Source organism: Heteronotia binoei, chromosome 9, assembly GCF_032191835.1.
Source record: "Heteronotia binoei isolate CCM8104 ecotype False Entrance Well chromosome 9, APGP_CSIRO_Hbin_v1, whole genome shotgun sequence".
NCBI classification, from domain to species: domain Eukaryota; kingdom Metazoa; phylum Chordata; class Lepidosauria; order Squamata; family Gekkonidae; genus Heteronotia; species Heteronotia binoei.
In genome coordinates, this window is record NC_083231.1 from 93,006,836 (window position 1) to 93,027,628 (window position 20,793).

General features: G+C 40.7%; 1 protein-coding gene across 2 annotated transcripts in view; it reads left to right on the forward strand.

Annotated features, from left to right (window-relative positions):
* The first annotated feature begins 5,111 nt into the window (after positions 1 to 5,111).
* Positions 5,112 to 20,793, forward strand: part of LOC132577315 (alcohol dehydrogenase 1A-like) — a 35,247-nt gene continuing 19,565 nt past the window's right edge. Inside the window, exons 1-9 of one of the 2 annotated variants that reach the window (XM_060247037.1) lie at positions 5,112 to 5,249; positions 8,080 to 8,181; positions 9,298 to 9,436; positions 11,440 to 11,527; positions 12,427 to 12,646; positions 13,525 to 13,788; positions 14,225 to 14,360; positions 15,636 to 15,774; positions 16,272 to 16,608. In XM_060247037.1, the coding sequence (XP_060103020.1) occupies positions 5,232 to 5,249; positions 8,080 to 8,181; positions 9,298 to 9,436; positions 11,440 to 11,527; positions 12,427 to 12,646; positions 13,525 to 13,788; positions 14,225 to 14,360; positions 15,636 to 15,774; positions 16,272 to 16,296 (1,131 nt within the window). In that variant the 5' untranslated portion in view covers positions 5,112 to 5,231 and the 3' untranslated portion in view covers positions 16,297 to 16,608. Of the gene's footprint in view, positions 5,250 to 8,079; positions 8,182 to 9,297; positions 9,437 to 11,439; positions 11,528 to 12,426; positions 12,647 to 13,524; positions 13,789 to 14,224; positions 14,361 to 15,635; positions 15,775 to 16,271; positions 16,609 to 20,793 lie in introns of those variants that run through there. The other variant, XM_060247038.1, reaches the window with a different exon arrangement.

Consider the following 20,793-nt stretch of genomic DNA (forward strand, 5'->3'; position numbering starts at 1 on the left):
ATATAAAAGGGGACTTCCAGCAATCAAACACTTCAGAGTCTCATGTGTGCATCTGAGTTGTGGCCACTGTTGTCTTGATTAATTACTTCCTCTGATCATCTTAGTGGTATAAAGATTAATTTAGCTGCCCCTAAATAAGATCTCCAGGCATCCAAGATAAATTAAAAAATTATGTATATTGTACCTTACCTGAATTTCAAAGCAGCTTACAGTGAAAGGTAAAGACAACAAAGTACAAGTATTCTTATAGCGAGGTTAAAAGACCATGTAACCAAAAGAAAACAGCAATCCAAACAAGTTTGAGGGAGCCCTCCGACAAGAACAGTTCCACAGTCCTTGTAGAATGCCAGTAATGAAAATGCTATCACAGCATCCTCTGATAGCCAATTCCATAGATTTATAGCAAGAAAGCATGTTCCTTTGCTATGGATTTCCACACCTGGCAAGCAGAGGACATAGCCAGATGTCCTGTTGAACTGATCTCAGTTTCAGTGTGGACTTATATAGGAGAGTAAATCCTTCAGGTACATATATCTCAGTTCACAAAAAGCTTTATAGGTATGGAAGATCAGTTTAAATTTAGCCCAGAAGCAAACTTGAAGCCAGAAAAACCACTTTACATTTGGCTCAACATATGTTCACTGTCCAACACCAACCAAAAGGGATGTGGCTGCAGTTATGTATCAACCAAAGTTCCCCAGATATCTTAAAGTTTAGTCCCACCACAGAACATCTTGAAGGAATTCTGTCTGGAAGCAGGGCTTTTTTGGGTAGCAGGAACTCCTTTACATATTAGGACACACCCCCTGATTTAGTCATCTTCCTGGAGCTTACAGTAAGCCCTGTAATAAGAGCCTTATAAGCTCTTGGAGGATTGGCTACATCAGGAGTGTGTGGCCTAATATACAAAGGAGTTCCTGCTACAAAAAAAATGCCCTGTCTGGAAGTTACAGAAGCACAGATCAGTAGGCTAAGTGAGCATAGTTTAGATAGAAGGACAGTTTGAAAGCTGGTGTGGTGTAGCAATTAGAGTGCTGGACCGATCAGGCTGAGATCTCAGCTAGGCGGTAGAAGATCCCCAGGTGACCTTGGCCCTGTAGCAGTCTCTTAGGCAAATCTATTTCACAAGGTGGCTGTTTTGAGGATAAGACAGAAAAAGATAGATTAGAGAATGACATAATAAGCTGCTTTGTTATGATTAGGAAGAAAAGTGGGGTATAAGTAAATAAATACATACATTTATGATTAGAACATAAATGGGAGAAAGCATTTGTAGCAACAAGCCTGCTTTTCTAATGGGTAGGTTGAGATGACAAGCACTGTCAGACTTCACCTGCTCAAAGTCAACGGGACCCTATGCAAGACAGGCAGGTCAGTCCCTTCAAGAACATAAAGCCTTCATCAGCTTTGTTTTAGTTCTGTTATGCACACATTATGTACTCACACGTCTTACTGCAGATTTTCAGAGCAGTAAGTCTTTAACCTTGACTTCGGACTCTGTGCCATATGCACTATTCTTTTTCCTCTGGTGTATTTATTCTGCAGCTACAATTAAAAAACCCTCACTTTTCTAAGTCAGGGTGGAGCATCACTTGTAATGTGTGGGGGTGGCATCCAATTTTTAAAAATTTAGCCAATTGCCTGTTGTAACTGAGCCGCAATATTCAGCAAGCACCTTTCATTTAAATCCTCATGGTTCAGGTTTTGTGCAAGGGTTTTAGTGTTTGTTCCTTTTATGAAAGGGAACTGAAATAAAGGAAGGCAAAGGGGGGAAACCCAATGTTGAAAATGACCATGCTTTTTTTTTTTTTTTGAAACTGACAAGCAGCTGCAAAGGCACATTTTCCATATTGCTGAGCATGAGGGGATTCTCTGCTGTGTTATTGAAAAAAGGCAGTTATGGAGTTATAATATGGAGGAGCATGATGAGTGTTCAGAATGCATGGTAGAATCCATTGACACTGGCATTGCAAGCAAATTCGGCTGCAACTCCACCATGCTCTGCATAGAGCTGTAATTTGTATGGGAAAGGAGTCCTTTGGCAAAAGCTCTGAAGAGCTTTTTTAGTCTTGTCCCACTAAATTGAAAAAAACAACAACATATGAAGCTGCCTTATACTGAATCAGACCTTTGGTCCGTCAAAGTCAGTATTGCCTTCTCAGACTGGCAGCAGCTCTCCAGGGTCTCAAGCTGAGGTTTTTTCACACCCATTTGCCTGGACCCTTTTTTGGAGATGCCAGGGATTGAACCTGGGACCTTCTGCTTCCCAAGCAGATGCTCTACCACGGAGCCACCGTCCTCTCCTAACAGGGAGGGGTATTAATGCCCTAGTGCAGCTGCATAGTAATAGTAATTTCCCGCCCTTCTTTGCAAATTTGTGTGGTTTTCTCTTTGTGATTCTCTAAGTTGATTCTGCACACTGGTCATTATTTTGGCAGTTTTTAAGAGCCTGTCCTGTGTGGCTTGCACTCTGTCCTCCAAATGAATTGATCCCAACTGAGTCTTAAGTTCAGCGATTCACAGAAGGTTCATGTGGCTCAGCCACCATTTTCATGTTAGGCTTCCAGAGACTACCAAAATCATTCTCCTTCCTTTGTTCACTAAATCATTAAAGGGGAGATGTTTTCAAAGCTTTAGGCTTCCCATTCTTCCCAAAGCTTTAGGCTTCCCATAAACTAAAGCCTCAAAAGATCTAATTTTTTTTTTTTGGATTTATATCCCGCCCTTCCCACCGAGTGGCTCAGGGCGGCTTACAACATATATAAAACTAACATAAAAGTATAAAATTACACTTTAAATTAACATTTCACAATATATAATTAAAATCAAACATTTGTTATAAGTATACATCATTAAAACAGCCAGCAGTCGTGGAGCTACACTCTATTCAGCTTCAGATAAAAATTCAGTATACAATATACAGCATTCAGTAGTCGGTATACAGGGCCGTTAGTTGTGGGCCAGCCGGAAGAGGACTGTCTTACAGGCCCTGCGGAATTGGGTGAGATCCCGCAGGGCCCTCACCCAATTTTGTGGCTTACTATAAATGTTCAACAGTAGAAGTGATAAATCCAAGTGGGCAGCTGTGTTGGTCTGAAGCAATAGAACAAAGCAGTAGACAAGGTGCACATTTAAGACCAACTAAGTTTTATTCAGAATGTACACACCATGTCTTGTTAGCCGCCCTGAGCCTGCCTCGGCAGAGAGGGCGGGATATAAATAAAATTTATTATTATTATTATTATTATTAAGTGATAAACTGAGGCTTGAAGGAGGGTCCCAGCAAGATCGTTCCAACTCCCCAGTGGAAATTGCTTTTACCACTTCTGCCACCGGACTATTGTAGACATATGCCTGTCTAGTCCCCTGATAACCAGACTCTCTACTTAATAACCAAACTAAAAATGTGTATGTGAAAAAGATTATTTAAATTCTGTGTCAGAATATTTTATTACAAGTAGTCGTGCCCTCCTTGGCTCTGGAAACAGGAAAGAGAGAAAAGAAGGGTTCCCATCTGGTGGACGATGTGTCGACCTGCTCCTGATTCTGCTATTATTGAGAGCAATGACATCTCACTTGGGAATCATGTCCGGGAGACAAGGAGCAGGGGTATCGAATATAGCCAACCTGCTCTGATATCACAAATATTGGGCATTTTATCAGGTCGGCAATATCCAGGTGCACACACCTGAACAAGATTGTCTTGCAGACTTTTCTTCAAATTAAAAGCCCAAAGCCTTTCTTTGTCACCTATGCCTACATACAGCAGTCTCAAAATAATTCAGATCCAGGAAGAATATCCTCACTTTATTATTATATATGTGTGTATAGATTTTTACCAGCCAGGTTCCTCTGCACATCTCCTATGGCTAGGACTTAGAAGTGTTGTCACTTGACTGCATTTTTGAGAACCCTGAGCTCTAGGCATGGCCTGAGTGATCCATTCATTTTTAACTTATAGCCAGTCTGTTGACCCATGCTGTTGGTGTGGTCAACCTTGAAATGACCTCTTGCACCTCAAGGTCTTCCAGGACTGATCTGGACACAGACAGATCAGCACCCAGGTACTACCAGTGGAACTGTGCTGGTGACATAAATGTGACACACACCTAGCAAATGCCCAAGTCTTTAAAAAAAAATTGAGCAATATTTGAAAAGGTGATCACTTGCGATTTGGGAATGCAGTGCTAGATCATGAGTATGCTAGACCAGATGAAGGGCAATGCAGGCTGACTTGCCCAGTATGGATGGATCCGTGTTGTTTGTGATATACAATGCAAGGTTATGTCTGGTAAACTCATTCTTACAATAAGCCACGATTGGTTTGATTCTTGCGCCTCAAAATCAGCTAGTGTCATGTTTGTTCTTGCTCTATGAAGTTTGCCTTGCAGACATTCTGCAATATCTCTTAAGACTGGGTTAACCTCAGGGCTGGTATCTAATTTAAAAGGAATTGGTAAACTGGCTGCAGTGGCCATATTATGCCAAACATCACCCAAGCTCCCATAGGCTTATTTGGCTCATGTGCAGTCATTACTCCTATGAATAGAAAATGCATATTTCTAGCAAGATGAGAAGGCACATGTTATGTTCTCCTTGTTTTGCAGAACAAGTCCTCCTTCCATATGTTCAGGGCTTTTTTTTTTTTAGCAGAAATGCACAGGAACACAGTTCCGGCTGGCCAGATCCTTGCTGGAGAGGATTGCCCCAGTGTCTGCTTTCTTTGAGGAGCAACTGCAGAAATTAAAATGAACTAGAGAAAGAAGCACAGCAGCCACAGGAACTGCTGTTGACTAAACGGATCCAAGTGCACTTGGTTCACAGTCTATACATGTTCGAGGAGCACATGGACTGTGCACGGTTATTATATGTGGACCTGCTAACAGACTACATTCATTGGGTTGGATCCAAACAACTTTTCTGTGAGTGAAAACAGGAGGACACTAAACATTCTAAGTTGGAGATCATGGATCCAACGTGGACAAATGTCATGAGCAGCAGGGGCCATTGGTCCCTGGGGAATTTACAACACAGAATTACAAAACTGGTAGGATCTGTCCAATAATTTTAGGGGTGGGACCAAGGAGCCACTGAATTTGCTTATAAGGACCCAAGTAGTTGTGGCTTGCAAGGAACTGGTCAGTAGCCTTAGCAAGACCCACCATCAAGCAACATTGTTCAGGCCCCCGAATTCCTGAAGCAAGAAAGAGCAGCAGAGAAACAGAACCACCATGAACGCCGCAGGCAAAGTAAGTAAACACTTTCCAAGCTGGTTTTTCACTGGTGTTCATAGGACATAATGAATAGTGCATTGCTTGTCAAACTCAGGAGTTCTGAAGCAAGTTCAGTTAAAATTCTGTTGTGCTTTTTCTTGTTTTTGCATTAAAATTAAATTGTACATTTTTATACACAGGATTATAAATATATTAAGCTCTCTGACTGGTATCAAACTCCAGATAAGCCAGGATTTCTCACAAAGTTTATAAAATACAAAACCTATTGGCTAGAGGAACAGCATTTGTGGCTATGTTGCACAAACCAGAAAGGTGGTACAAGTTTTTTAATAGGAAAAGTACAGCATCCTGAATTCCTGAGTTAACACTGAGTGCATTTTTAATAGAGCATAAGAATGTAGTGTTAAAAACACATTTGATGCAGAGGAGTCCTCAAGAGTAAGCAATAGTGCCTTCAAAAACATCTTGCATGGTAAAAGAAAGGATATGATCCAGCAGCCAACATTGTCCCACAGATTTCTTCCAGCAGTTTATTGAGTTTATTACTTCTCCATTGGAATCAACACTAAACTTTAGCTGGATTGTGCCCATAATTTGAGTTTTGATAAAACAAATGGAATGGTTATATAAGACCCACCCAGCCCTGATCGCAGCAGCCTTTCTTCCATTTTCCCAGGCTGCTTCCCGCCCCCAGTCAGCTGGCTGGCGGGGGGGGGGGGAAGCCCCGCCCCACCCGCAAAGGACCATGTGCCTTTGCACCTCCGGAGGCTTGACTTGAAAGGCTTCAATTTGGGAAGGTGTGTCTGCGTTGCTGTGAAGAAGCTGGCAGCAACTGGTGAGTAGAGAGGCCAATCCCCTGCTTCAGACTCACCAGGGGGTCCAATTCTATGAACCCCAAAAGAAGGTGCCCCTATCCTTCATTATTTCCTATGGAAGGAAGACATTTAAAAAGGTGTGCTGTCTCTTTAAATGTGATGGCCAGAACTCTCTTGGAGTTCAATTATGCTTGTCACACCCTTGTTCCTGGCTCTGCCCCCAATGTCTCCTGGCTCCACCCCCAAAGTCCCCAGATATTTCTTGAATTGGACTTGGCAACCCTATTTGCATGACTGGAAACACACAGTTCAATATTACTGATAAGTGACATGTTGATTAAGAAGTCATACAGTTTCCACAGGCCAGACATTGGTTGTTGTGAGCCCTTTACTAGAAAGTGCACTTATTGTGAAGAAGAGGTCTCCTACTAACTAGTAAATATATGCAGGAGCACCTTGTGCACTTGTTTTAGTGCACTAAATCTGTGCATAGTTTACACTTGAATTATTATTAACAGCTCACCTCTGTCTTTAGCTTTTCTGTAAAACATATTTATTCTCTTTAAGTCAGGCAAACATTATTATTTTGGTCCCATAACAATCTTTGCCTGCCATTCCCTTTGCATATTGGTTATTCTAGCATCACCTTTCCCATCCTATTTGTCTTAATCTAAAGCTTCCATTTTTAGCAGTCATAGCTAGTCCATGTTTGGCTCTGGAGCCAAAGGTTCAATTCTCCTGCATTAAAACAATGTATTTAGATCAGATGATTAAACTCATATCCAAGATTTATGCTTGGCCAGATGAAATGATATTGCACTAATGATGAACACTTTCCTCCAATTATAATACAGCTATATCTGTTCCTTAATGAATTTGAAGTACAGAATTAGCAGTTATAACAAAACCATCTTGTATAAAATCATGTAGAATACAGTCATAGAGCAGATGATCTGTAAAGGCAGCACTGAAGTGTTCTAAATAAATAAACCTCTGGGCAAACTTTTCTGGACCATTTTCCAGTGTGCAGGGTACACTAGGAGCCATTTTTCTGAAGAAATACAAACTGACCATATGACTGTAACAAGGCATTACACATAATTCTGAAGTGTTAGTTCAGGGGTGGCTTAATGTAAGAGCCACTTAGAATAGACATCAGATGTTTGAGAGCTGCAAGACATGAAAGTCAGATGTTTGGGGGAAGGAAGGAAAGCAAATAGATGGGGAGTGAGGGAGATGTGGAAAGAAAGCAACATTAACTTTAAATATATTCTTCAAGTTGCCAGCTGGCTTCTCCAAGCTGGCTGGCGGGGCAGTGGGGGCTTCAAGAGCCAAACAATATGTGTGAAAGAGCCACAGGTGACTCTCAAGCTGCAGTTTGGTCACCCCTGGGTTAGTTGATGTTTTCCTTGGTTCTGAATCCCTAAAATCAAGACTGATTGCAACTACCTTTGTGCCAGTGCTTAACCCCCCCCCCCCCTCCAATATTTTCCACAGGGTTTAAACTTGCCAGAGAAAATACAGATTTGGATCCTGCTAATTTTTTTCTGTTGGCAAAAGAAGAGTCTCTGTGACCCACAAAAAGATTAGAAGTTGGATGCACCCAACTTTTCAACTGGTGAAAAAGAGATGTGCGGGTTCCCTTTGATGACCAGAAGGCCTATGTTGGTGATCATGGGACCTCTTTGGACAAAAGCTATCTGGGATGGGGACTGTAGTAGAAAGTGTAATTGGCCAAGACTGAGGGGGGGAAACCTGGCTGGATCCTATCTCTGGAATTATGTGACCCATGCAGAGGAAAGCTATATGGGGCAAGGGCTGGTATGAGAAGAAAAACTGGGTGACATAGAGTTGAAAAGACCATATAGTCAACAATAGCATCGTGGTTACTTTTCTGTAACAGTCACATCCTGCCAACTGAGCTTTTCTGCATGTTAGCAAAATAAAGTTTGCTTGCATATTTCAGCTTAGCTAACGCATAAGATCACACTGTGACATGCACATTTAGGACATTTCTATTATTTTTGCAGGTCATTAAATGCAAAGCAGCTGTTGCTTGGGAGATTAAGAAACCCCTTGTCATTGAGCAAATCGAAGTAGCTCCCCCAAAGGCTCATGAAGTCCGCATTAAGGTAAACAAAAATGATGTCAATGCTATACAAAATTACAAAAAAATCTTGCTGTTTTATCTTTCGGATAATAAAATTAAATCCATTTAAAACATTAATATTACAAATAAAAATAAAGTTTATCAGTTTGAACTGATGGTCAAATATTCCATATTAGAGATCAAATGCAACTGAACTGAGAGGCTCTTTCCAGTTTGATGTTTTGATATGACATAGAGGCTGATTCCACACTCACCTTGGTCTGGGGCAGGCTTCCGTTTCCGTGCAGAGCAAGCTGGCAGTTTTGCACCAGTTGCTCTGCGCCACCATTTTGCGTGGGGCAAACCCATGATTTGCCACACCGCAGTGTAAACCTGAAAAAACAGGTTTACACTGTGGCGGGGCAAATCGCGGGTTTGCCTGTGCAAAATGGCGGCGTGGAACAACTGATGCGAAATCGCTAGCTTGCTCTACGCAGAAACAGAAGCCTGTCCCAGACCAAGGCGAGTGTGGAATCAGCAGACTCTTACATCAAGCAGATGCTGCCCACATTATTCAGAATTCTCCTTCCTTTCCAGTTTCCAGTGAATGTTAACTTTGCATCTATAAACAATGAGGAGAAAAGATCCTGCAGTTGTGCAGGAGAAACTGTTTTAGCAAAATTCAGGAAGTATAAAGTATCTAATAATATGTTTTGCAGAAAGTCTGCTGTAGGATGGTCCTTGATTTTCGTAAATGCCTTACTGAATTTTTGTTCAGGAGGGTGAGCAATATAACACAGTCATCCATGCATGCCTTCAGACATATACCATAGCCCCTAGATACGTCCTAAAAATAGGTAACTCAGTGGTAGGGTTGTGAGTTCATCCCTAGGCACCAGTGGGGGGTGGGGAGGATGGAGTAGGGTTGGGAAACTTCAGGAGATTTGGAGATAAATGCCATAGAATTTACCCTCAGAGAATCCATTTTCTCCTGGCAAACCAATCTCTGTAGTTTGGAGATGAGTTGCAATTCTGTGGCAACCCTACTAGGCACACATCCCTGAAGATAAACTTACAACTGCTGGATTTGAGCGCAGTAGCACCCTTTGAGATGTTTCCTCCTCCCATCTTGAAGCATTATTTTTTCTTATCTATATAGATTTTGGCCTCAGGAATTTGTCGCACAGATGACCACGTCCTCAGCGGTGCATTTACTGTACCTCTTCCAATGGTTTTGGGTCATGAAGCAGCAGGAGTTGTGGAGAGTGTTGGAGAGGGAGTAACTTGTGTGAAGCCAGGTATGAGGAAAGATAACTGCTGTGTTACTTTTTGACAGTCAACATTCTCATTTTAACCTGATTTACCAGATGGTTCTGAAGATAAAATGGAGGAGGAGGAGAAGACTGCAGATTTATACCCCATCCTTCTCTCTGAATCAGAGACTCAGAGCGGCTTACAATCTTATCTCCTATATCTTCTCCTCCCACAACAGACACCCTGTGTGGTGGGTGGGGCTGAGAGGGCTCTCACAGTAGCTGCCCTTTCAAGGACAACTCCTGCGATAGCTATGGCTAACCCAAGGCCATTCCAGCAACTGTAAGTGGAGGAGTGAGGAATCAAACTTGGTTCTCCCAGATAGGAGTCCGCACACTTAACCACTCACCAAACTGGAGAGGAGAATGATGTAAGGTGCTTTGGGTCCCTGGTGGGGAGAAAGGCAGGATATAAAGGAATCAAATAAATATATGATTATAAGGCATATAATTCATGTTTTAGAACTCATACACCACTGTAAAGAAAAGGGCAGAGCTGTTTTGCATGTGCTTACTGGCCTTCCAAAAGCAGCAGTAATGACTAAATAATATTTCAAAATATATTTCACACATGACATGACCAGCTACACAGTTTGACTGAGGCACACCTTATGACATAATAACTCTCACCCATCTTTCTTCTTTTAAAAAGTGAATTTAGTTCTTTGATGGCCTGGCTACACTCCTGCTCTCCAATGCTAGAACCAGCCTGCCTTCTCCCATTAGCTGTGAAGGGCATTCATGGGACCAAAATGGCCCTAGTGCTAGCAAGGAAAGTTTTGAAGTAAGAGAAAATGCATTTCAAATTCACTCATCTACCTTTAGATAGCTTAAAAGGTGGCAGTTAAAATTGGCATTCACTGAGATTCATGAGCTTGTCAGTGAACAGTGGGCTCTTAAAGGGCCCTCTCTAACTAGGGGACTTTCCATAAAAGTTTGCCTGAATTGTTCCAGTTGCGGGATCCATGACTTATATCTTGGCATGTGTATCCTACAACGTCCTGCCATAACATTATAATTTGACCCAAACCAAATTATTGTTATAAGGCTACAACACTATGCATACTTAGCTGGCACTTATTTCTGGTTAAATGTACACTGCATAAGTTCTCATAATTGTTCACCATCAGCCAGGGCTGCATTCACCTGTTAAGTATGTATTTAGAGCATTTTCATGTCACCTTTCCACTCAATTTAGGATTTTCAATTTAGGATTCCCAATTTAGGATTTGGTGGCAAACCGAATGTGCTATTATTTGTGCTATACCAATCATCTGCAAATGGATTGTCCTGGATGGGCAAGAAACCCCCCTTGCAAATTATTCCTAAAGCACAAAAGTGTGTGTGTGTGAAGCCCTCATGGTGATAAAACAACATAGCCGCAGTCATCAAGTATAGACACTTGAACCTAATATCCTATATCAATTATTGAATTGTTCAATAAAAGAAGAATTTGCTTTCTGGGACCACAATTCAGAAGTGGTGCAGGACTGAGAAGAATGTCAGTCTGGTTTTCCAGGTATGGGAGACAAGCTTCTATCAATGGGAGAGGAGCAACGTTTGTGATAATTCAAAAGTTAGGGAAGGAAACATGCCCAGCACTGAGGTCTTCATGTAAATGTTGGAGGATAACACACATTTGCTCCAGGGATTCCCAGCACAATCTCTGTACTCCATAATGAGAGAGAAGGAATATCTGCAATTTCATTCCAGGCAAAGAGAAACCAATCACAAGGAGAAAGTGCAAGCCATTTAAAAAATATGTTTCCTTCTGCCCAAGGCCTATGTTGTTGGCCAGGAGGACAGAAGACCAACACCTGACAAATCTGTTCTGATAAAAAGTATCCTGCCGTATCTTGCTACGTGTTGAGAGTCAAGCTGAATGCAGCATTGTTCTGTAGTAAATATGTGGGAGGGAGCGTGTATCCCTTATATGTCAATGTGTGTGTTATTGTAAAAGTTATGGTTACACTTCTTTTTGTTCCTAGGAGACCACGTTATCCCTCTCTTTGTCCCACAGTGTGGAAACTGCAACCCTTGCCGAAGTACCAGAGGCAACCTTTGTTCCAAAAATGAGTGAGTTCCATTGTTTTGGTTTTTGTTCACTAGCACTTTATTTAAGGGTCAAAATAGATGAGAAACTGAAAGTTCTATGACTGGAAAGACCCAACATTTGGTAATAGGAGCCAAATTTGGATTAGACCCATAATGAGAGGAAAGAGGAACTTTAATTCTTTATACCTTGTGTAATTTGGTCAATCACATCCAATGTTCCCCCCTCAGTGTTATTAGCTCTCAAAATAAAGATAGCTAACAGCAGCCTGGGGAGGGCAATTTCCCAATTTTCCACGGAGAAGGTCCTCAGACTTTTTAATGCTGTACATTTGGGAAGATGTACAACATGAAGAGGTTTTTCTCAAAGAGAAAATTTCATGGGAGGTTTTTCATTTTCCCAATTTCTTTCCCCATTGAAAAAAAACTGAAAAACACCTGCGACTTTTTCATGTTGTACATTCTTTGTGTAAAAACCTTGCCTTAAGAAGTGTTTTAACCATTCTAGAAGAGATAATATTTCATTGGGGGGTCAGTGTACCCCCAGCCTTTCTAGTTTCTATTGCTGATACAGGATTGGGGAGAGTATGGGGGCCATGCCATTGGCCAACATGACTTGGCACTTTCTGTTGTGGATTATAGTCAACTCAGGCAGAGCTCTTTCCTAATACCCTTCTATTTGTGATCCTCTGACTGTAAGTCAGGCCTTGAGCCTGAGACTTTCTGCATGTACAGCTTGTATACTTCCACTAACTGCTGCTTCCCACCAACATAACAAGAGATAGTCAAGCTCCATGGCAAGACTAGATTTGAACGTGAATCTTTCTCATGCAAGTCCTGTACACTATTAGACTTCACTGGGTCCAAGCAACTTCCCATTTTTAAATATCTTTCCATGTCTATCTGTCTTTATTTCCCCAAAGCATTAGTCATGTTCGTGGATTGATGCCTGATGGCACCAGCAGGTTTACTTGCAAAGGGAAGAACCTTCACCATTTCATTAGCACCAGCACCTTCACAGAATACACAGTGGTGCATGAGACTGCAGTGGTCAAAATTGATGATGATGCCCCTCTTGAAAAAGTGTGTCTGATCGGCTGTGGATTTTCCACTGGTTATGGAGCAGCTGTTCAAACAGCCAAGGTGAGTTCCAGAGCAAGATTTCAAGAATACTCCATAATGATTAGGTCCCATTCTATTTGTGTTCATTGCTCCCATTATTTTTGGTCTATTGTCCATGGTTCTGGCCTTAATACCATTGAGTTCATTACTTTGAAAATGATGTAACCCACTTTGGGTCTGCACTGGGGAGAAAGACCAGGCACAAAAGAATGAGATATAAAAAATAAAATTAATTGAACCGATGCAGGAAAGGGAAGTATCTTCTATCTTGACTCATTTAGAAATACAACATCTCTATTCTGTGGGGATTTTCTTGTATTTTTCCAAGGGTATTTTCTGCTTGGATCAAAAAGAAATAAAAGTTCATCAAATAAGGTTTCCATAGATAAACAAGTAACTTTGGTTTTGATGAAAATCTCTCTGTCTCTTTCTCTCTCTCTCTCTCCCTCTTCCCACCTCAACTTTTGGATTTGTTCTTTCCTGGCCGTATCTACTCCCCCATCCACCATAAAGAACCTGAGTTGGAAAATGATGTAAAATATCCAAAGCTAACTTTGTTTCACACAATAGTGTTTATCCCAAGTCACTGGGTTGACAAAAGTGCCAGAGCATACACAATACAGCCACCACAGAGTGCCACAGGACATCTTAATAGTTCATTATACTCTTCCTGGGTCTTATACCTACATGCAGTACGTCAGAGAACTGAGATCGGATTAGAACCTACAGCCATTATGATGAGAACAAATATCAAGAAGATATTTTCAGTGAAACTCTCATGAATGCAATAAAATGTGCATTGGGTCTACCTTTTTTAGAACACATATTGAAAAAAGGCTTTAAAAACCATACTGCAAGCATTGAACCATATAACATCCTTTGATCTTATGGTTTCCTAGGTGGAACATGGTTCTACCTGTGCTGTCTTCGGCTTAGGAGGAGTTGGTCTCTCAGCTGTCATGGGATGCAAGGCTGCAGGAGCTTCTCGGATCTTTGCAGTTGACATCAATCCAAAAAAATTTCCTAAAGCTCTGGAGGTGGGAGCCACTGAGTGTGTCAATCCTTTAGATTACAAGAAGCCCATCAATGAAGTACTGTTCAATTTGACAGATGGTGAAGGTGTAGACTATTCCTTTGAAGTGATTGGACGCATGGATACCATGGTAGGTGACTAGAAACTGTTATCCTTTCCAATTGCCTTTAGGTAGTGATTGTGATCTGCCAGATGTTCAATGCTGTGACGGTTTATCAGGAACAGCTTTACTCCTTCTGCTAAATTCCCATATGGGGGGAGCAATTATTAAATGGCCATTCATCTCTACCATTAAATTATTACCTTGTATTAACTAGCCATGGTGCTTGGTAACATGCCTCAAGAGCACAGCAAATACTTGGATACCATTTACCCAGCAACACCATCAACATCCAAGGAATGTCATATATTAAGAAGACAGCAGAAGATGAAGTGCAGTGGAAGCTTTCTGAGATTAAGCTATTTTAATTTTGGTCCAGGTCCACTCAGCAAATTGCTTTGGGAACTTGTTGAAATGTGTGTAAATACTGTAATTAAATCAAAGTTATGTCCTTGTTTTATCTCAGGCTGCTGCCTTGGCTTCCTGCCATGAGAACTATGGAACCAGTGTAATTGTGGGTGTAGCTCCTTCAGGATCTGAGATCTGCTTTAACCCAATGCTTCTTTTCACTGGCCGTACTTGGAAAGGATCTGTGTTTGGAGGTAGAGTCATGAGCTTGATGAAAAGCACCATAATCCATTTCATACAATGTAAACTTCAGGAAACTTGTGGTAATGTTTTTGTCCTAAAAAGGAATGATACAGGAAACATAAAAGTGGCCATTCTGGATGAAACCATGGCCCATCATCCCCAATATCTTGTTTCACATAGTGGTCAACTAGATGCCCTGGGAGGCCAGAACAAAAAGGCACAGAGGCTATAGATGCCCTATTACTGCCCTCTTGCACGGAGAGTTACTGGCTCTGAACAAGGAGGTGCTGTTAACTTTAATAGCCATTAGTGAACCTGTCCTCCATGAATTCATCTTTCAAAGCCTGCTAAATTACAGTTATGTCTTGTGGCAATGAATTCCATAAGTTAATTACTCTGGGAGTGAAAACATATTTTGTTTTGTTGTTCTTGAACTGAGTGCCCATCCACTTCATTGAGTGTCTGCAGATTCTGGCATTAGGAAAAAGGAGGGGAAATTATCCCTCCTCATTTTCTCTATCTCATGCATCATTTTCTAAACCTGACTTATCATTTCTTCTGTTGGTCTTCTTTAAAATTAAAAAGTCTTTTCTTATGGAGAGGAAGCCCCTTTTCCAGGACTATAATATCCTTTTTGACATATAGTGATCAGAACTTTACACAGTATTCCAAACATAAGAGCTCTGCCATATTGGCTGTTTTATGGATATATGTTCTCTTGGCAATGCATACACCTTGCTTCTCCCCCTCCACCTCAAATTCTCCCTGTCCTCTGAACCATGGCTTGTTGTTACATCTGTGCTGGTACTGCCCATGTGAATGCTAACCAAATTCCCTGTTCTCCTGGGCTTGAAAATGAGTTTCAGACTCTTCTCATTAAATTCTGGTGATTATGGGAACCATAATTAATATTAATTAACATTAAATGTGGTTAGTACAAGTGGAGGTGTAATGGTGAATCATTCAAGCAAACCAGATAAGATATAGGAGGAATTCACATAAAAGTAGTGAGGAAGGAAGAGGCAAAATTATGCATTTGTGAAGCGATCTCTGAATGTAATAAACACACCCTGAGATAGCTAATGGAATATGAGTTGCACTGGTTGTTCCAGAGTCATGTCCCGAGATAAAATAGGTAACTGTGTGGACTTGCCCTTGTATTCCAAAGTGGATTAGAATAGTCTAATTTAAATCTTCAGGAAAAACCTAACTCCCCTTCACATATCAGACTGTTCTTGTTTCACTAGTACATACTGACAGAACTTGCTTTGTTTGCTGGTTTTCAGGCTGGAAGAGCAAAGATGCTATTCCTAAATTGGTTTCTGACTTCATCGGGAAGAAATTCATTTTGGATCCATTAATTACTCACACTTATCCTTTTGAGAAAATCAATGAAGGGTTTGAACTGCTCCGGTCCGGAAAGAGGTGATACTCATTTTCATTTCTTTGCTAAGCTTGTTAATAATTCTGAGTTTTCCTGTCTGGCAGAGATATAAAGAGATATCACTTGGCTTGTAATCTGACCCAGCTAACATGGAGACACTGTGTGTAGGAACAGATACCTGTGCACAAGTGGTATGACAGTGACCACTCTGATTTTATGCCATGATGACTAAAAAAATGATACAACCATCACATGAATCTCAGAAACCACCTATATACCATTCATGTGATGATGCTAGTTTTCACAGCTAGATCCTTCATACAAGGCCAGAAGTAGTCCCATAGAATCTACTCCAATGATGATCACATGGGGATCACAATTATGGGACAAGGAGAAGTATATATTGCTGTATGAATTTATAATGTTCCTTCCCTCCACCACCCACAGGCAAATTGGATAAGGATGGGGCACAATAAAAAGCTTGCAGCTCTCTTGGAATGTGCCTTGCCAGATTCATGCATCTGTTATTCTGTTTCAGCATCCGTACTGTCTTGACGTTTTAAGAAGTTGAAGATCAGAATGACAACTTATGATGCTTCTTCTCCACAGCTCATCACCTGAACCATATATACTGTGCTGTTGGTTTTTTCTGTTCTAGCATTGATATTTGCTTTGTGAGTTAAATGGATACTGAATACCAAGGTGAAATTGCAGGATTTCATCAGGAAGTTTTAATGAAGATAAAGCTTTTTTCTAATGTAAGCATGTATTAAATTAGGTTAGCAAAGCTAGAGTACTATGGCTACAACACATTAAGTATATAACACTTACTTCTGAGTAGACCTGCTCCCTATGTTATCAACTCTTATTGCTATTATGTATGGTCATTGTGTTTAAATGGTATACTTACCTTGAAATATCATAGGACACATCATAAAACATACCTCTTGTGCCTTTCAATACCACTGTTTGATAATTCGTTCTTTCTTTGGTCATGTGTTAGCCATACATTGGCCAAGAAAGAATATACATTATACGTCTAAAGGCTTATGCTGCCACAAACAGGTTACTTTTTAAGGCTGCAAGACTGCATTTTGGTTTTTGATGTCATAAAGAAATGTAACTGTCTCTTTGAACTGGTCCTTCATTTTTTTAAAAAAGTACTCTCTGACTGCAGAGTTTAAAATGTATACATAGTTGAGAGGTTAATTAGTCCGGGAGACTGCAGGCATCATCTCTCAGATACAGATATGCCTTCTTGTACCATTAAAATGTTTCTACATAATTATATTTTTGCTTCCAAATAAATCATTTTCAGTTCTCAGATGTGTTGGCTTTTTTAAAACAGCTATTGTTTGATTCTTTCTTACAGTATGTGATACAAAGGCAGGACTTCCAGTGCAATTGTGTGCCGATGCCCCCTTTTGAGTCCATTGAAGCTAATGGGCTTAGAAGGTTGCATCTCTGCTTACAATTGCATTGTTTGCCCATTTTGTGTATGGGTTAACATTCTTTACAAACAACTATTCTGGTATAAAGACAGCTTATGGGCAGAGAACTCAGATGCATGCACAGAATGTCTCCATCTGCAAGAGATTCGCCATTTGTTTTAGTGGATGAGTCCAATCTCCTTCTGCAAGAGAACATGTGTGTGCATGCAGGCAAACCAGATCCATCCATTTTATATAAAGTCAAGCCCTTTAGAATTCCATGTACCATTAGCTTGAGGCGACTATTATCTTCATTAGTTCCTTGGATCAGCTCAGAGCAAGAAACAAAGTATGTTAATTCAGCTGTTCCTTAGTAAAGTATACAAATTGTTTGTAGATTGCAACTGGTTAACATTTCTAAGGATCCAGAAGTAAACAGTTGCTGTAAAAATGATGAAATAATATTGTAAAATTTGCATCCTGCACAATCATGAGTTTCACAGCAATCAAGGATAAAAACACTGAAATGCAGTCACACAGGAAGCTAGAAAAATTGCTATGTGTGAAATAGAAAAATCCAGCCGCAAATGACTGCTATTAATGCATTGAGAGTGTATTATCCAATGTGTATGGCTGCAGCCAGAATCTCTTATTGTGCAGTTCCTGAACACCTACCCATATGCTGTAACTTAACTGTTCATCAAGATGAACCTTACCAGCGTATAATTACCCCTTCATTTTGCAGATGTAGATCATCCATCAGAGCAACTAAAGTTGTCTCATTCACATACTGGGTTTGAACCAGACTAAAATGGGTAAGAAATTATGTGGAATCTACAATACCTTCGACTACTCTACTCCAAACTTTTGTGAGAAAAGTCTTAGAAACTAGTCAATAATCAACTGGATCCCCTTAATCCAAAGAGAGCTTTTTCAGCAGTGACAACAGAATGAGCCTCACAGGTACCTCATTCTGCCATAGGGAATGTAAAATTTACCCAGTTGTTCCAGGTTCCAAGCCACCAGACTCCAACGAGTTTAACTCTCCAGTTTTATATCATCCCTCCCCCCCGCCCCCAAGATATGCCTGTCTAGTGTTCTGCTTGGACTCTGTTTCATAACTATTACCTTTAATTTATACCCTGCCCTCTCTGCAAGCAGACTCAGGGCAGCTAACAGTCAATTCCAAATTTCAGACAATAAATACAAATTAAACAATCAAACTTCAAACAATAAACACTATTAAAACATTTCAAAACCATTTTACAGTGCTGTTAAATAACACCAATTTTATAAAAGGGGGGGAAATAACTTTAGTTGCCTTTATAGTCATTGACTCCTAAAAGGAAAACCATACAGTTGAATAAAAAGAGGTCTCATGACTGCAAAGTGAAAATAAAATAAGCACTAAGCACACTTTCTTCCTAGGTCTTAAGCATCTACCTTCTGTCTATGTTGGTTTTAGAGATAGGTAAGATAATTAAAATAACTAGAGATTTGTTTCAGGCCATATTTAGAACTTTGTCTTTCATGGCCATTCCACACACACACACACACACACACTCCACTTCATTCAAGGCTCTTCTGTTCCTGAAGCCTTCATAGTCCAAAGTAAAGTCTTTCTTTCTTTCTTTGGGAAGAATCCACTCTTTAAACCCCATCAAGCCTATCATTTTACCAGGCATGACTCTAGGAGATCTTTAAGAGAGTCCATTGATCATGAATCCTGAAGCTACATTTCGCCCCCTGCTAGCTACCAAGAGAAGTGCCAACAATTCTGGTCCATAAATCTCTGATAGCAGACCATTCTAACAGGAGCATCACGCTTGCAAAGGAAAGCAGGTAGATCCACCTGCTTCTTAAGCAGATAGTGGTCTGACCATGAAATGGATTCTACTCAGTTTCACCAATTAGACTTGATACAGAAAAGTAAACTATGAATAGCTCAGTAGCTTAGAAACTTACCAGACTGTCATTAAACAAGACCCAAGGCCAGGTAAAACTGTTGTTAGTGTACATTGATTCAGAGGAGAACAGAACACACATGACTGTGGCAGTGTTTGTCATTTATTAGAATGCAAATCTGAGTGCTTTGTGTGCATCAGAGTAGTATGTGAATGGCAAAGTTTCAGTATGTGGTCATATGAGGATTCACTTACTTTTTATGTTGTAGAAAAGAGCAAGAGGCCTCTAGTACCTTAAAAACTAACAAAATTTGTGGCAGGGTATGAGCTTTCATGAGTACTGCTCACTTCTTCAGATACAGTTGGAATGCCATAGTTTGATGGAGGGTTTTTTGTGCAGGAATTTGATGGTGGTGATGGAGAGTAAGTGTGGAGTAGTGGCCTTTTAAAATATTGGTAATGTTATGGGGGGATAATTCTTTAAAATTTCTTTTTTACTGAGAGCCACCTGAAGCAGGGAGATGGCATACATAGTTCCAAAACTAAATATAACTTAAACCTATCCTCTATGAGTTTATTGAAACCCCATCTACATTGGTGGCTTATAGGAAAGGGCATGAACCAGCTCATGAACTGAAGTGTGAGATGAATTTTGGCCAGTTCATGGTTCGGGGAGTCAAGTTCATGTCAGGTCACCTGGTATGAACTTTTCACGGATTTTCAAATTTGTATAGGTTCGTGCAGGTTCCTGAGCTGAGACATTTCCAGACAGACTGTCTCCACTCAATCAAAATGTTTACATAAGTTCAAATCAATAACTTGAAAAGAATGTAGAGGAGAACCCAGGTGGGGATTCCTGTGACTTTGATGTCTCTAGCTTGCACAGTATCCATTCTATATACTCCTGAACCTCAGTCATTTTGACAGGTGCAGGTTCAGGAGTGTACACACTGCATCCTGTGCAAGCTAGAGACACCAAACTCACAGGAGATCTCCAGCTGACTCTCCTCTATCTGCCCTCCAAGTTTGGTGAGGATTGGATTTAGGGGTCAAAATAATTCCACCCCCCCTCCCCAAATAAGGTGCCCCTAGGAAAGTGCTTTCTGGGGAAATGATCATTTCCTCAGAAGGTGCTCATTTGCTCAGAAAGCACTTTCCTGAGGGCATCTTCTGGGGGCGGGGGCTTAACTTGGAGCCTGTAAATCCAATCCTCACCAAACTCGGAGGACTGGTAGAGGAGAATCAGCTGGAGATACCCTGTGAGTTTGGTGACTCTAGTAAGTTAAGGGGCCATTCTACTGCCTCATGAACCTCACAAAATGAACCGGGAGGCTAAAAGTTTGTGATGGTTCATTGTTCATGAAAGGGACATGCCACAAACCACAAATCAAACTGCATTTTTCCCGTTCATGCCCACCCCTAGTGGCAAATTCCACACATCATTTATGAATGATAGACCAACTTCCTTTTGACTGTCCAGAATCTATCTGCTAGTATTTCATTGAGTGACCTCAATTTCTCATTTTATGAGGAAGAGACAAGAATTTCTTTAGCATCTCATTTCTCCACACTGTTCATAACTTTGTATGCCTCTATGGCATCAAATGTTTTAGCACTTCCTCACAGAGAAAATTCTCCAGTCTCCTGCCCTTTTTTATAACTTTTCCAGCTCTTTTGCAGATAGAGCAACCAGAAGTGTAGATAATATCCCAAATGTGTATCAGAA